The 16,410-nt window shown below is 55.3% G+C and overlaps 1 protein-coding gene across 1 annotated transcript in view; it reads left to right on the forward strand.

The window, feature by feature from the left end:
- ARHGEF17 (Rho guanine nucleotide exchange factor 17) overlaps positions 1 to 16,141 on the forward strand; it is a 59,336-nt gene extending 43,195 nt beyond the window's left edge. Inside the window, exons 3-21 of the mRNA XM_007448074.1 lie at positions 2,060 to 2,242; positions 4,636 to 4,752; positions 4,964 to 5,056; positions 5,276 to 5,452; positions 5,753 to 5,803; positions 6,064 to 6,173; positions 6,279 to 6,364; positions 8,020 to 8,138; positions 8,503 to 8,716; positions 9,276 to 9,349; positions 9,894 to 10,093; positions 10,271 to 10,569; positions 11,067 to 11,316; positions 11,606 to 11,692; positions 12,000 to 12,067; positions 12,315 to 12,463; positions 13,349 to 13,523; positions 13,639 to 13,908; positions 14,597 to 16,141. Of these exons, the coding sequence (XP_007448136.1) occupies positions 2,060 to 2,242; positions 4,636 to 4,752; positions 4,964 to 5,056; positions 5,276 to 5,452; positions 5,753 to 5,803; positions 6,064 to 6,173; positions 6,279 to 6,364; positions 8,020 to 8,138; positions 8,503 to 8,716; positions 9,276 to 9,349; positions 9,894 to 10,093; positions 10,271 to 10,569; positions 11,067 to 11,316; positions 11,606 to 11,692; positions 12,000 to 12,067; positions 12,315 to 12,463; positions 13,349 to 13,523; positions 13,639 to 13,908; positions 14,597 to 14,793 (2,919 nt within the window). The 3' untranslated portion in view covers positions 14,794 to 16,141. The remainder of the gene's footprint in view (positions 1 to 2,059; positions 2,243 to 4,635; positions 4,753 to 4,963; positions 5,057 to 5,275; positions 5,453 to 5,752; positions 5,804 to 6,063; positions 6,174 to 6,278; positions 6,365 to 8,019; positions 8,139 to 8,502; positions 8,717 to 9,275; positions 9,350 to 9,893; positions 10,094 to 10,270; positions 10,570 to 11,066; positions 11,317 to 11,605; positions 11,693 to 11,999; positions 12,068 to 12,314; positions 12,464 to 13,348; positions 13,524 to 13,638; positions 13,909 to 14,596) is intronic.
- Positions 16,142 to 16,410: the final 269 nt, after the last annotated feature.

The following is a 16,410-nucleotide window of genomic DNA, read 5'->3' on the forward strand; positions in this document are numbered from 1 at the left end:
TCTTTCCCTGACCAACCCCCTGTCTTATTTCCCACTGCACTTACTACCTTCTGATATACGGTGTGATAATTTTGTTATTTATGGTGTTTATTTTCCATCTCCTTCCACTAAATTGTCAACTGCACAAGCACAGGGACTTTTGTTTGCCCACAGATGCAGCCTGCGCTTAGAAGGCTGGACACACAGTAGTTGCTCAGCGAGTATGTGGTGAGTGAATGCAGGTGCTGGCTCCTAGCAGGTTCTGCATCGGGTTCCCAGTCACTGTTTATTCTTTCCTGCCACTGTGTGCAGGCTTCTATGTGAGGCGCTGGGACCTGGAAGTCAGCAGTTTAGCTCCTGCTGCTTGGGCAACAGACCTTGGCACAGATCCGGCCCTGGTTCAGACTAGCCTAGGAGCTGTGAGAGGGAGGCCGCCTGTCTCCTCACCAACCTTTTCAGAATCCCAAACCAGGCGAGAGGATACTGTTGAGCTTTACTTTCTCAAGCTTGTTTTACAACAAGCTAGGTTTTTAAAATGTTTGATATAAATTTTTTTGCAGCATTCCGTATACTCTTTCAAACAGCCTTGTTTCTTTGGCTTGTAGTTACAGTTTAGGCCAGTAGAGGGCGACATCTAAATGAGACAGCAGCCACTGAGCAGGGCTATTCATGCTCAGGAAACGCCACTGAATGCAGATTTGAGGTGAAAAATGGGAGTTTTAGTCACTGATTGACCAGAAGATCTGAAGACTGTGAAAACAGTGTTCAGATAGTGTCAAATAAGCCTTCAGTAACTTTCCATATGTCCCCCCATACACCCCCCCGCTTTATTTTCCCCACAGCAATTAACACCTTTTAATTTACCAAAGAACTTCCACATGTTGTCGATTCTAAGACACATTCTTCACATTTTACCATCTCTGAAATCCAGGTTCATTCTATAATTGTTGGCCTATAATAACTTAATTGGCAGCAAATTTTTTTGAGATAAATAAGATTAATGATGCATCTAAAATGGATAACTAATAAGAATCTACTGTATAAAAAAATTAAATTAAAAAAAAAAGTCAGTTACATAGGACCATGTATTGTCTGATTTCATTTATATGAACCACCCAGAAAAGGCAAATCCATAGAGAAAGTAGATTAGTGGTTACCAAGGGCTGGAAGGGTTGTAGGGAGTGGGGAGTGAGTGACTGTTAATGGGGATGGGATTTCTTTTGGGAAGATAATGAAAATGTTCTAAAATTGTGGTGCTAGTTGCATAACTGCGAACATACTAAAAACCATTGCATTGTATATTCTAAAAGAGTGACTTGTGTGGAATGTGAATTATAGTTCAATAAAATTGTCTTTCAAAAAAAAGATTAATGATACATCTTAAATTTGATGAAATGTGGTTTTATTTATTTATTTTATTCATGTGTTTAATCTGACTAGATTGTATGCTCTATCAGGGCAGGGATTTTTTTTTTTTTTTTTTGCGGTATGTGGGCCTCTCACTGTTGTGGCCTCTCCCATTGTGGAGCACAGGCTCCGGACGAGCAGGCTCAGCGGCCATGGCTCACGGGCCCAGCCGCTCCACGGCATGTGGGATCTTCCCAGACCGGGGCACGAACCCGTATCCCCTGCATCGGCAGGCGGACTCTCAACCACTGCGCCACCAGGGAAGCCCCAGGGCAGGGATTTTGATCTTTCTTGTTCACTGCTGTTTCCCAGTTCTTAGAACAGTGCCTGGCACATAGTAAGTGCTCAGAAAAATAATTGCTGAATTAATGTGTGGGGTCTCCCAGGAGCCCAGTCTTCATGCTCTCCTCACTCCAAGCTCTGTTCATTCAGGCATCCAACAGATCTTTCCCAAGACCCCTCACCACCATCCTGTGCCAGGCCCTGGGTGGCAGAGTGAGGGGCATAGGAATAGATCTTCCCATCTCCCTCCCAGAGCTCCAAGTCTAATGAGGGAGATCCGGGAGGCAGGGCCACTGAGCTGCAGGCCCAGTTGATTTTGTGTGTACCTGTGCTGGTGGGTTGGGGTGCCGTCTCTCTGAGGGAACCTGTACTGACCCTGTGGGTCCCCCAGGGCTATATGCAGCCACTGAAGCAGCCAGAGAACTCCTTGCTATGTGACCCGTCGCTGGTGGATGAGATTTTTGACCAGATCCCGGAGCTCCTGGCGCACCATGAACAGTTCCTGGAGCAGGTGCGGCACTGCGTGCAGACCTGGCATGCCCAGCAGAAGGTGGGAGACCTGCTTGTCCAGTCGGTGAGTGGCCCTGCTGTCCACTGCTATAGCCCCCACAAGCTCTGGCCTCTCCTAGGAGGGGCTGGGTGCTGCCATGGACCCCTCCACCCCTCCTGGAGACTGACTCTTGATCCCTGATCCAACCCCAGAACTTGACCAGACACTGGTAGTGACCCCAGATCCTGGATTGACCTGAACCTGGACACTGCCCAACCCTAGAGCTTGGCTGGACTCTGGCATGGATCCCAGCCCCAACAGACACTGACCCTGACCTTGGACCCAAATCCCAGTTGCTGGCACTGACCTGACCCTAGTCCTGACCCTGAGCTGCCACTGACCGTGACCCAGACCTCAAATGGATGCTCTTACTGACCTCAACCCCTACCTCAACCTGAATGTAAACAATTGCCCTGATCCTGACCCTGGACTTGGGCTTGATGTTGACACTGGCCTAGTCTTGACTAGCTCTTTTCTCCATCAGGCATTTTGCTATTTGGCACTTATTATGTGCTAGGCATTCTAAATACATTGTACATATCAACAGCACTAAGGAAAAAGGTATGATTATTCCCAAGTTTAAAGTTGATGACTCTGGGAATTCCCTGGCGGTCCAGTGGTTAGGACTCTGCGCTTTCACTGCCTAGGGCCCGGGTTTGACCCCTGGTCGGGGAAGTAAGATCCTGCAAGCTGTGCGGGGCCTGGCCAAAGAAAACCCACAAAAGACAAACAAACAAAAAATAAAGTTTATGACTCTGCCATGTAGAGAGAGAAAAAGTAACCTGATCAAAGTCAGTTAGTAAGTGGTGGAGGATTCACCCCCAAGAAACCTGGTTCCAGCGCCCACGCTCTACCCTACCCCGTCCGCCCTTTCACCACGGACAGGACTTCCTTCCGCCTGTGAGTTTTTCAAGATCCTACAATAGCGATTGGGACCTTAGGAAAGGTATTGGCTTCAGAGTTCAAAAAGGACTGCAAAAGCAAAACTAATGAACATTCAACTAAATGTCTGTAAAACATAACAAGCCATTTTCTTTAATTGTTAAATTTAGTATTCATTTACATGAATTTAATTCCATTTGAAAAAATTTCAGTTACATTTTGTTATTTTGCCAGAATTCCCAAAAAAGCATGATGATGGATGAGAAATCCTAGTGAAACACAAACTAAATGTTTACTCAGAGCCAAATAATTTAAAAGTAAAATTATAAAACTCCTTGCAAAAAATTCTACCAGCAGAAAAACACCTTATCTATTTTTATGTGATGTGGGTGTGTTTGCATGTGTTTGTGATGTTGTGGGGTGGACCTTGGGCCTAAGAAGGTCCCTGCTGACCTGCAAATCGATGTGACGAGAACCCTGGCCCGGTGTTGGTGGGACCCCAGCTTGAGTGCTGACGTCTCCAGCCCATCACAACCCTCACTGTCACTGGGTTCATCCCCCTGCCTGGACCTTGATGCTGACCAAGGACAGCAGTGGAAGCCTATGCTGACAGAGGGGTCAGCATAGGGTGCCGTGTCCCAGGATTGGGGGCGGGGTGGTTTGAGGGGCTGTCTTCAGCCTCTGCCCTGCAGCACATCTGGGGTAGGGGAACAAATGGCCTCTATAACCTAGAACCATGGATTTGGAGGCCCAGAGGGGGCCAGAAACAGCACCACAGGTCACCTGGTCCATCCATGGTGCAGCTGAGACAGGAACTGGGGTATCAGAACTTCCAGCCAGGGCTTCTGACTGAGAATATCCACATTTAGCCCAGCCATCAGCCAGCCAGCAGGTATTAGCCACCAGGCAGTGTGTGCCAGCCCTGAGCAGGGCTTTACTAGGAGGGACGGGAGCACCTGTCTCCTTGGAGAGGGAAGACTTGTCTTGGGGGATCAGGGAGGCCAGAGGCCAGATATAGTTCCAGGCAGAGCCCTTGTCAGGGCAGGGAGTACTTCCTGGAGGTGGCAGAACTGGAGCTCAGCCTTAGGGTGGGTGAGATTTGGATGGAGGGGAGGACCTTCCTGGTGGAGGGAATTAAATGAGCAAAAGCCACGCAGTGGGAGAGAGCCTGTGTCACTCAGAGGAGGGAGACCTGGCTGGTTGGACTTGGTGGGGTTGGAGACCAGGGGATGGCAAAGCCCAGTCGGAAGAGAGAGAACCTGGTCTGTGCACACAGAACATATCCAGGCACACATATGTACATGTGCATATGAACACACACAGATAAGAAATGTGTGTGCATGCACATGCTTAATCACACAGTCACACATATGACATGTACACATGACACAGGAACACATGCCCAATCCCTTAGAGACCATATCACTTCCACATGGAGAGAAAAAATGTTGGCTCACGAATCAGTGGAAACCAGGACAGGGTGAGGTGGGGTAGGGGACACCCTGAGGGTCCCCAACCTGCCTCTTCACCCACAGTTCTCCAAGGATGTCCTGGTCAACATCTACTCTGCCTATGTCGATAACTTTCTCAATGCAAAGGACGCCGTGCGTGTGGCTAAGGAGGCGAGGCCTGCCTTTCTCAAGTTCCTGGAGGTACTGGGGCTGGGCAGGGGGATGGAGGCCACCCTCTCTGGGCCAGCTTTGGGGGCCCCAGGAGCCCCCAGCCCCCAGAGCCCTACCCTGTAGGTCATCATCTGCCCTCGGGCTGAGCTGGAGGGGCTTGCTGGGGACCTGTCCCAGGACATTTCCATCTTTGCATGTCATTCCTCACTTGGGTGCCCATCCACCCTGTTTTGGGTTTCAGCAAAGCATGCGTGAGAACAAGGAGAAGCAGGCACTGTCCGACCTCATGATCAAGCCCGTGCAGCGGATCCCACGCTATGAGCTTCTGGTGAAGGTGGGCATGGGGCTGGGTGGGCAGGTGGGCAAAGCCTAGAGGCATGTGGGGATGCAGGGGGCTCTGTGGCCCCCACTTGGTGGAGACACAGGGGTCAGGTAGGAAAGGAAGTCCTCTCTGGAGTCTACCCCCAGTCCCTCCTCTTCCAGTAGTCACTTTGGGGCCCCAGGGCCTGACAGGGGCAGCTAAGCAGAGGTCCGGTGCCCATTCCCACCCCAGGACCTCCTGAAGCACACGCCTGAGGACCACCCGGACCACCCGCTCCTGCTGGATGCACAGCGCAGCATCAAGCAGGTGGCTGAACGCATCAACAAGGGCGTGCGGAGTGCCGAGGAGGCAGAGCGGCACGCCCGTGTGCTGCAGGAGATCGAGGCCCACATCGAGGGCATGGAGGATGTGAGTGCCGCCCTGCCCCGCTCCACCCATGCCTGGTTCCAACCTGGAACTGTGGCCATGTCCACGTCCACAGCAGCGTCTGCAGTGTGTTTGCATCCATCTCTGTCTACATCTGTGTCCTCTCCTGTGTCTGTTTCTGGCCACATATCCCGTGGCCTGACAACACAGCATCAAGAGGGTGGACAAGATGTTGCTTCCACTGACCTGGCCCATGGAGCGGGGCCAAGGGGTCACTGGGGTCTGGGGAGGGGAGGGAGTCATAATGAGCCTTCGAGATCCCTTGTCCCTCCTGCCCCACAGCTCCAGGCCCCTCTGCGGCGGTTCCTGAGGCAGGAGATGGTCATTGAAGTGGTAAGAAGTGTCCCCTTATCTGCCCACCTGTCGCTACCTCCCTGCTTTCTCCACACTTCTGCTCACAGCTTCTGCCCACTGGCCTCCTGCTCTTCCACCCCAGCAGGAGCCCCGGGTCACGTCCCAACTCTGCCTCTGCCTCTGCCTCTGCCTCTGGGCGTGCAGGGGAGCCCTCCCCCCTCCCTGGGCCTGGCTGTCCCCTTGGGCACGGTGGGCAGGAGGCGGGCCTCTGGGCCTGAATCCTGCGTCGGTCCCCACAGAAGGCAGTCGGTGGCAAGAAGGACCGGTCCCTCTTCCTGTTCACGGACCTCATCGTCTGCACCACCCTGAAGCGGAAGTCAGGCTCCCTGCGGCGCAGCTCCATGAGCCTGTGAGTGGCCAGGATACGGTTGGGGAGCTCGGGCAGCGGGAGCAGTTGTCCCACCGTGGGCCCACTCCCCAGCCCTGGCCAGAGCACCCCCTTGGCTCCCCACAGGTACACGGCAGCCAGCGTCATTGACACGGCCAGCAAGTACAAGCTGCTGTGGAAGCTGCCACTGGAAGACGCAGACATCATCAAAGGTGGGGCTGGCTCAGGCCTGCCCAGGGTTCTGGGCTTTGGGGGTCTTCCTCTGAGAAGCCTGCCTGGAGGGTTTGTGCTGTGGTCAGGTTGGCTGGCTATCTATCTGCTTTTCTGCTTTCTGGCCTCACTTTCCCATCCTGTCCAAGGGGGCTGGCGTGCGGGATCCGGTTTGTGCCTTGCAGAGCCGGACCAGCGCCTGTCCGTGCAGACCACCTTCTGACTGGGCAGGGCTGCCATGGGCTAGCAGGTGGACTAGGCTGCGGTGGTGCAGGGAGCGCAGACGTACCTGTAGCCTTGATTCAGTGCACAAGCGCACTTAGGCGCCTCATGGTAGATGGTGGCACACTGTTCTGGGCCACCAGTTTTGTGCCTGGGGAACAGACTCACTCAAGTCAGTCCAGTCAAAAGGCTGGTTGGAATGAGCCTTTTGTTTGGGGCTGAGACTGTTGGGAGCTGAGGCAGCGGCTTCAAAGAACGGCTCCTCCGGCTGTGTGTGTCCCTCCCCCCTCCTCCTCCCTCACTCCCCTCTGGGCCGGTTCTCTTCACTGCTGTCAGTTTTCTCTGCCTCCTCCGAACTCCTGTGATCCATCATGGCCTTTTCTGCATTGTGGCCTTTCTCGCTCAGCTGTTAGCCCCAGCTGCTCCAGGATGCGCAGTTCACCTTCCTGAGTGGGGTGGTGGTTCTGGGATGGTGGTGAGGGCACCTCTGGACCGGCAGGCAGGTCAGGCCCAGACTCTGTCCCTGAGCTCACTTGAGGTGGCCCTCGGGGTGAGAGAGAGGCTCACTCAGCCCCTAGGTGAACCCAGGCCTGCCCCACACGGGTCCCTATGTAGGAAGACAAGCTGATTATTGGCCCAGCTCATCTCTTCTCACCAGAGAACAGGCCGGTGGAGAAAATGACTACCTTTAGGTTAGGTGTCCACACCTGGTCCAGTCAGCTGTGGCCAGAGAGGGCCAGGGTCATAGGGAAGAAAGCGTGGCTGCCCAGGTTGGGGAGGGTTCTGGGGGAACCCTCCTTCTCCCCTCAGAAGCAGCAGGAGATATCCTCAGCCCTGGCTTGTCTAGTACACTCTGCTGCTGTCTACTCAGCCCATTGGTGGGCCACTATTCCAGGGCATTCGCCCCCAGCCAGGCCTGTAGGGCCAGCTACTTGGCAGTGGTCAGATACGGGATAGGACCAGAGAATCTAGGTCGTCAGCTCATTGCTCCCTCCTGTGTGGGGGAATTGAGTCCCTGGTCAGCAAATTTGACTGCCGGAGGCTCTGCCTGCCCAGCTGACTCCCCTGTGGGAGGCTGTACCACCCAGCACTCCAGTGTCAGCTGGAGACTGCATAACCTGCAGAGCCGTCTGCTGTTTATCCTTTGTGCTCTTCCAGGGAGTTCTCCAAGGGACCGACACCCTGTGCCAGGTGGCTGTCAATCAGGCCCAGTCCCCTGCTCTTGGGCCTGGAGGTTCTGTCCAAGCTGCCCATTAACTTTGGGGGTAATGTTAACCTGAGGTCTTGTGGTGTACAAGCTCTCAGTTAGTCAGGCTGTTCCTTGCACCCAACAGCAAGTTGGGAGGGGAGGGGAGGGGAGGGGAGAGGAGTGTCTGTCCAAGCCTGACCTTGTCTGTGTCTGGATCTGCCCATGGCCTTCCTCTGTCCCCACTAGGGGCATCCCAAGCCGCCAACCGAGAGAACATCCAGAAAGCTATCAGCCGCCTGGACGAGGACCTGACCACCCTGGGCCAGATGAGCAAGCTCTCTGAGAGCCTCGGTTTCCCCCACCAGGTCTGCGCCTTCTGCCTGAGATTCTCTAACCCAGTCTGAAGGAGAAATAACAGCCTTGTCATTTGCCTGAGGGAGAGGACATCGCTGTCAGTTACCTGAGGGGGAAAATACAGCCTCACCCCATCTGAAGGAAGTCATGTGTTCCAGGCCTGAGGGTGGAGACACAGCTCCATCCCGCAGCTGAGGGAGGAGAGAGGGCCCATCACGTCTATGGGAGGGATCCAGGCTACCTTGTGGTCTCAGGGGGGAAACAGAGTCCCATTTTCTGTCTGAGGGAAAAGGCAGATCCCCAGTCCCATCCCCAGGGCAGGATCAGGCTGTGGGGAGAAGTGAGGCCCTAAGGCCTGGGCCCTCATCCCTGCAGAGCCTAGATGATGCACTACGGGACCTCTCGGCTGCCATGCACCGGGACTTGTCGGAGAAGCAGGCGCTGTGCTATGCACTTTCCTTCCCTCCTACCAAGCTGGAGCTGTGCACCACAAGGCCCGAGGGCACCGACTCCTTCATCTTTGAGTTCCCTCACCCTGACGCCCGCCTTGGCTTCGAGCAGGCCTTTGATGAGGCCAAGAGGAAACTGGGTAAGCCAGGGCCCAGGCCAGTGCCCTCCTCCCAGAACCTCCAGGCAGTGGGCAGCACCTTGCAGCTGTCTGTGACATCAGGAGCCAGAAATCCCGAGACTGCCATGTCCTATGTTCCAGTCCCTGCTGGTGGGAGGGTGGACTTAGACTTCTGCAGAGAAATATAGGACTTCCCCAGGACTTCTTCCTTGGCAGGGATTCTGTGGATAAGGTCAGCTTAGGGAAGGGGCCCTATCATGGGAGTGGATGGCCAGGACCTCCCCCCGAGCCACATACACACACACACACAAACACACACACACACACACACACACACACACAGAGCAGGCCTGAATCAGGGAAAGCTGTTGATTGAGGTCCATAGAAAATCCTTAGAGACCTCTGGGTCTACCTTCGTTGTACAGATGGGAAAATTGAGGCCAAGGACAAGTAGGACATAACCCACAGCCACCTCATTCTCCCTGGAGATACCCCAAGAGGCAGGAGAGGAAGGGAGACGGGCGAGGTCAGGACCAGGGTGAGGTGGGTGCTAAGTAGTGTCTGTCCATCTCCACTACAGCCTCCAGCAAAAGCTGTCTAGACCCTGAGTTCCTGAAAGCCATTCCCATCATGAAAACCCGCAGCGGCATGCAGGTGTGTGTATGCACCTGGGTAGGTGGCGGCATGTAGTCTAAGCCAGCATGTGTTCATATGTTTTTGTCTGTGTACAGCATCATGTACATGTCTTGAACATTGCAATGGCTCCCTATGTCTTTGTACAGCTCTCTGCACAAGCACATGGACAGTGCATGTGTGTCCCATGTATATGGGTACATTCGTGCATGTATGTATCTGTGCATGTGAACAGAACTATACCATTGATGTGATAGTGTCTCATTTATGTGCTTGTATAAGTCTGCATACATATGGACAAAAGTTACCATTTGTTACATACATGTATGTGTGATCATATTTGGAGTAGATATATGTGTACACACATATATGAATATATGATGCCTGTGTCACAGAGAGATGTGTGCATTTGATGTGTAAAGAGTGTCACGTGTGCTATATGTGTGCACGTGTATGCATAGGGTGTGTTGAGAATCCAAACACACCCACGAGGGCCTGGAGAGCAGTGTGGAGTTGGCAGCAGTTCCTCCATTCATCTTCCCCTATCCTTTGGCGCTTTCCGCAGTTCTCATGCGCAGCCCCGACCCTGAGCAGCTGCCCAGAGCCCACGCCCGAGGTGTGGGTGTGCAACAGCGACGGCTACGTGGGCCAGGTGTGCCTGCTGAGCCTGCGCGCCGAGCCTGACGTGGAGGCCTGCATCGCCGTCTGCTCCGCCCGGATCCTCTGCATTGGGGCCGTGCCAGGCCTGCAGCGCCGGTGCCACAGGTGAGGCACCGGCCGGCAGGGGACTGGGGACCGGGTCCCCACCCCCAACACACACTGCGGCGCTCCAACGTGGTGTGGGCGGGGTCTGGGCATGTGGGCGGGGCCTGGAGGCCGTGCCGGCGAGTGCGGCGGAACCTGGCTACTAGCGGCCCTCGTCCCCACCGCTTCGTCTCGCAGGGAGCGGACTGCGTCACTGAGGAACCCCCCAGAGACGGCACCCGAGCCCACCGGGCCGGAACTGGACGTCGAGGTGGCAGACGAGGAAGCGGCGACGTTGTCCGAGCCGGGGACCCAGCCCTGCCTGCACATTTCCATTGCGGGCTCGGGCCTGGAGATGGCACCAGGCCCCCCAGAGGGTGACCCCCGCCCGGAGTTGGTGCCCTTTGACAGTGACTCTGACGATGAGTCTTCGCCCAGCCCCTCAGGGACCCTGCAGAGCCAGGCCAGCCGGTCCACCATCTCCTCTAGCTTTGGCAGTGAGTATCCAGCTGGGGCTGTCAGGCAGGGTGGACTGCCCAGAGCAGGGGGCAGCCCAGCTGTTAGTGATGGGTGAGTAGGGATGGGCATAGGCAAAGGCATGGAATCAAACCTCAGGATGTTAGCACAGAGAGCACTGGGGGCAGCGGCTATGACACCAAGGATCCAGAGAGCGTGGGATAGTCCGGCTGGATCCTGAGGACCAGTTGAGGAGGATGGAGTAGGAGGGGTGGAGTGCTTGGTCCCTCTGTCCGTCGTGGTGGATTGGAGGGGGCCAGGCTAGGACTAGGAGCCTGTAGCATGGAGCTGTCAGTCCGCAAGGTAACAAGGGCTGAGCTGATGCAGAGGTCTGGGGGTGTGGGGAGAACAATGGTGGGAGGCCCTGAGGCGGGGCATGGCCCAGAAGGGTGCATTGAGGGAAGATTAAGGCCTAGAAAGATACCAGGTCTTGGGCCTGGCAGAGGGGAATGGAGAAGGAGACCTTTGTCTTCCTCAGACGAGGAGGCCCCGAGCTCCAAGGAGGCCACAGCAGAGGCTACCAGTTCGGAGGAGGAGCAGGAGCCTGGCTTCCCACCACTGTCCGGCTCCTTCGGGCCTGGCAGTTCCTGCGGCACCAGCCCAATGGATGGGAGAGCCCTTCGCCGGTCCAGCCGTGGCTCCTTCACCCGTGGCAGCCTGGAGGACCTGCTGAGTGTTGAGCCTGAGGCCTACCAGAGCTCTGTGTGGCTGGGCACTGAGGATGGCTGGTAGGGACAGGGGAGGTGCCGGGGTCGCGGTGCCAGAACCTGAGGTCCCTGTTTTAGAACTTGTATGGTGTCCTGAAGCAGAAGTAGGAGGGTTTTGGTTCAGACCTCAAGGGCACCGCCAGCCGGGGCTGACGGAGGTTCTGAAACCCACAGGGAGGCCGTGGGATTTGGGTACCTTGGGCGGGCACCTGCCAGGGAGATCCTGGTGGAGGCAAGTAGGCAAATAGGGGTGACTCCAGGGATTGGTATGCCCGAGCACTTGTCACAGGTACACACCACTGATCCACAGTGTCCACGTGTACCAGTCCTCTGACAGCATCCGTGATCGCAGGAACAGCTTGAAGCTCCAGCACGCGGCCTCTGTGACCTGCATCCTGTAAGGCCCCTGGATGGCTCTTCTGGTTCAGACCCTTCTCAGCTACACATGCAGACCTCCTTCTGCACCCCCGGGTCCCCTTCCCTACTGGCCCCTCCTTTCAGTGGCCAGAGGCCTGCCCTAGGCTCTGCCTCTCACACACCGTGTCCTTGTGCAAGTCACTACCTCTTAGACTCAGGTGCCCACCACCTAGAGAACAGGGGGTGGGAGGAGGTGGTCTCTCAGGAACCGTAGCCTGCAATTCCCTGGGCCCAGGTGATCTCCTTCGGCTTCTTGAAACCCTTGATGACTCCTTTTCCTTGCCTAGGTATCTGAATAACCAGGTGTTTGTGTCTCTGGCCAATGGAGAGCTCGTGGTCTACCAAAGAGAAGTAGGTGAGTGCCCACCCCTCCCCCACCCCCCTGGAGCCCCTTTTGCTGGTATTGGATTTCCCTCTTGAGCAAGCTGGGGCCTTGGGGCCGCAAGTCTACAGGTGTGACTTTGGGTAACTCCCATGTCTTCTCTGGGCTTTGGTGTCCTCATTGATAAATGAGGTTATCAGCACCTTATTTCAGGGGAGGGTGAGGCTCAATGCAATACTAGATTGAATTTACTGTTCTCTTTACCCCACTCCCACCCCAGGCCATTTCTGGGACCCCCAGAACTTCAAGTCGGTGACCCTGGGTGCTCAGGGGAGCCCCATCACCAAGATGGTGTCTGTGGGTGGGCGGCTGTGGTGTGGCTGCCAGAACCGAGTCCTTGTCCTGAGTCCTGACACACTGCAGCTGGAGGTATTGGGGATGGCCGTGGGGTTGGGGAATTGGTGCTTGGAGTGAGCCAGGCCCACGAGAGAGGAGATGAGACCAGGGGGCCATAAAAAAGCATCCAGCTGAGAGGTCAGGGCTTTCCCCTGACCCCTATATGAATCTGGACCAGCCCCTGTCCTTCTCAAATCCTTATTTCCTTTCTAGCTGATGAGGGCTGCAGTAAGCGCCCCGTGTACATTAGAATTCTTTATTCCTCCTCCCTGCCCCCAACCCCATTTCTCAACGCAGGCATTGGGGTCTTTGGGGTGGGGGGTGGACAAAGGTCCTTCCTGATGTCAGCATCCCTTAGCATTACTCTGGCCTTTAGTCCTGATTTGATTTATATATACATTAGAGATTGTCAGCCTGATAGTATCCAGGGGTAACTATAGTTACCTTGATTTCCCTTTCACTTACCCCCATCGTTGACTGGGCTGGGAGTGTAGAGGTGTAGAGCTGGGTTCAGGCCCAGGTTTGTGACTGACTTGCTGATGTTCTTGGGCAGGTTCCTTACCCTTCTAGACTTCAGTCCCCCAGCTCTACAGGGTGAGGCCAGTGATTGCTCTTAAAACTCTTCAAGATTTGAACTTCTCTGATCATTAACTCACTCAAATTTCATGGGGAAAAGGCACTTCCATTTTAATTCCTGAGGTTTCAGTGGGGAGGCTCCAGTGAAACCAAGGTTTGAAAGGTTAATCATCCAGACCAAGGAGCAAGTCTGCCTTTGCTGTCAATCCGGTGGGCTTTCTGGAGCGGTTTGGTGTGAGTTGTAAGGAGGGAGGGATGGGCACTGGTGAAGCACAAGGCAGGGAGGGGCCAACGAAGGCAGGCCTGTCAGTCACCCATCTGCTCTCTACCCCCGCCCCCCAGCATACATTCTCCGTGGGGCAGGATTCCAGCCGCAGCGTGGCTTGCATGGTGGACTCCAGCCTGGGCGTGTGGGTGACACTGAAAGGTAGTGCCCATGTGTGTCTCTACCATCCAGACACCTTTGAGCAGCTGGCAGAGGTAGATGTCACACCTCCCGTGCACAGGATGCTGGCAGGTACTGACCTCAGTCTACCACTGCCCCTTCCCTTGGAGCCCTTCTGTCCCTGGTATTGAGGAGGCTGAGCCAGGGCCAGGACTCGGCCCCAGCACTGGTATGTCTCCCACCCCAGGCTCAGACGCCATCATCCGGCAGCACAAGGCTGCCTGCCTAAGGATCACAGCACTGCTGGTGTGTGAAGAGCTGCTGTGGGTGGGCACCAGTGCCGGCGTCGTGCTCACGATGCCCACCTCACCCAGTACCGTCAGCTGCCCTCGGGCGCCTCTCAGCCCTGCTGGCCTAGGCCAGGGACACACTGGCCACGTCCGCTTCTTGGCCGCAGTCCAGCTTCCAGATGGCTTCAACCTGCTCTGCTCAACCCCACCACCTCCCCCAGACACAGGTGGGTCTGCACATCCTACCCCAACCCAGGGACCTCGGCTTTGGGTTTAGGACTCTGCACTGTCCTGCCAGAAGAAGGTTAAGAGGGAGGAAAAATGTAATACAGAGCTGGAAGTGGCATATATTACAGGAAATAGGCTATAGAAACCCCAAAATAAAATCTTATTAGGATACTGTGTGTGTGTGTGTGTGTGTGTGTGTGTGTGTGTGTGTGTGTGTAAAATTCTGTCCAGAGAATGTCATGAGAATGAGGGAGTGAACTACAAGCTAAGAATTAGAATATGGCACAGGAAGGGATATATACAACAGGAAATAAAACAGGACTGGAAATGATGTATAGGGCAGGAAGTCGAGTCAGGAAGTGATGTGCAGAGCAGGAAATAGAGTGGCAGATAGGAAAGGGACCGTGAGGATTAGAAAGTGAAACATTAGGAAATGTACATGAAGGAGGTCACAGTTAGCAAAGTCTTGTTTGGCAGGACAGGAAACCATACTCCCAAGAGGTAGTAGCTGTGGCATCAGGAAGCAGGGAAGCCTCGGTCAGGAGTTGTCTGGGTCCAGAGAAGATTTAAGTTGCCTAACTGGGAAAGGGCTGTTGGAAGTGGGAAATGAGTATGAAGAGAGCCAGGTTGAGATGGTGCCACCCCCAGTCACCTCCAGGCTAACAGATCCTCCCCTCCTCCCCCCAGGCCCCGAGAAGCTGCCCTCACTGGAGCATCGGGACTCCCCTCGGCACCGAGGCCCTGCCTCAGCCAGGCCTAAAATGCTGGTTATCAGTGGAGGCGACGGCTACGAGGACTTCCGACTCAGCAGCGGGGGCGGCGGCAGCAGCGAGACTGTGGGCCGAGACGACAGCACAAACCACCTCCTCCTATGGAGGGTGTGACCTTGCCCACGGTGGCCCAGGACTCGCCCACCCACCTGCCCTCAGCCTGCTTGCCTCTTCCAAGCCCACAGGCAGACCCCGACCAGGAGTGTCTGACCAGGGCCGCGCCCCTGCCTGCACGGGCCGCCTCCCATCCTCGTGGAAGCATTCCTGACGGAGCACCTGTGGGCCAGCTGGGCCAGGGCCTTTCCTGGCCCTCTCTCTGGCTGCTCCGGGGCTCCCAGTCATGATGGGGGTGGGGAGGGGGGCACGTGGGCTGCCCAGGACCTCTGTCCCTGGAGCTTCTACCAAAGACACGGCCGGGCCTGGACCCCACAGGGCTGGGGAGGGCCATGTGCAATATTTGGAGGGTTTTCTGAGGGCAGTGGGAGGGCTAGGGGATGGAATCCTTTCCCATGTACAGTATTTATGTTTCTTTTTAGATGTGTATCTTCCCAAGCACTTATTTATGCAATGACCTGGGGCAGGGAGTGATGTGAGAAAATGACAGAAGAAGGAAAAAAAAAACGCTATTCTTGCCCTAGGAACCACCCTGGGACCCTAACTAGCCTTCCTGGAGGGACCAGTTCCCCTCTCATTATGTACGCACACACACACACACACTGCACGTCTGGGGCACTAAAACGCTGCCTCTTAACATACACTTTCCACGGCCTCGTCCTGACTGGGCTGCCCTCCAGTATCCAGAGAAAAGGGCCAAGTCCCCTCAGTCATCCAGAACAAGGTGACGACTACGGGAGACAGTGACTCCCATCCGGGGGGTGCTTCCCCAGGCCTTGGCATTTCCTTGCTTGTTGGCAGTGCCTTAGTGGTTTCTGAATTTGGGAACACTGACTGGGCCTTGGCCAGGGCTCTCTCCTGGCCTGAGCAGGGAAAGGGCCCTCGCTCTCCTCACAGTTGCCCCCCAGCCCCTGTGTCTCATGCACTGGCACATACGGTCACCTTGGGAGGGTGGACCTAGGAGCCCCCTCACTCTGACCACTGACTCCCTCTCTTCACACCCTCTCCTGCCAGGGGCAGCCCTTCCAGGGAGGATGCCCAAAGCTGAGGGGCTGGACATGGCCTCTTTGGCTGGGAAGGCTACCATGGAGGGCAGCCTCTCCCCTGCCCCCCGACTGCAGGAGCCAGTCTGACCCCAGCCCCCGTGCTTCTTCAGCTGCAGCTCCAAAGGTCTGGTGTCAGTTGGGGTTTGTTTTTGTTCTGTTTGATTCTGTTTTTGTTTGGGGTGGGCGGGTCATTGCGGTCTTAGACTATGTTTCTCTTGCTACCAAACAGTCATGTATTAACTTCCCTTGGATGATGAAGTTTAAAGAGTCAATAAATAGAAACACCAAATGACTGGCCCCCATCGGCAGCCGTGAAGGCCTCCTGCCAGCAACCTCAGGGCTCCCTAGCTGTGTGGGCCTCCCAGCACCCACCCACTTGGGCAGAAGTGGGACTCAGAGACCCAGAAGAGTGCTGAGATGGCAAGGCAGCCACTGATCTGCTGTGCTTTCCCAGGCAGGTCACTGCCTCTGTCTGGGCTGCAGCTTCCTCGTCAGGAAAACCAAGAGTTGTGCTAGTCAGATGCTTTATAACCAGGGCTGCATGTTAGAATCTCTTACAGGTTACATTGTA

Source organism: Lipotes vexillifer, unplaced genomic scaffold (genome assembly GCF_000442215.2).
Source record: "Lipotes vexillifer unplaced genomic scaffold, Lipotes_vexillifer_v1.1 scaffold640, whole genome shotgun sequence".
NCBI lineage: Eukaryota > Metazoa > Chordata > Mammalia > Artiodactyla > Lipotidae > Lipotes > Lipotes vexillifer.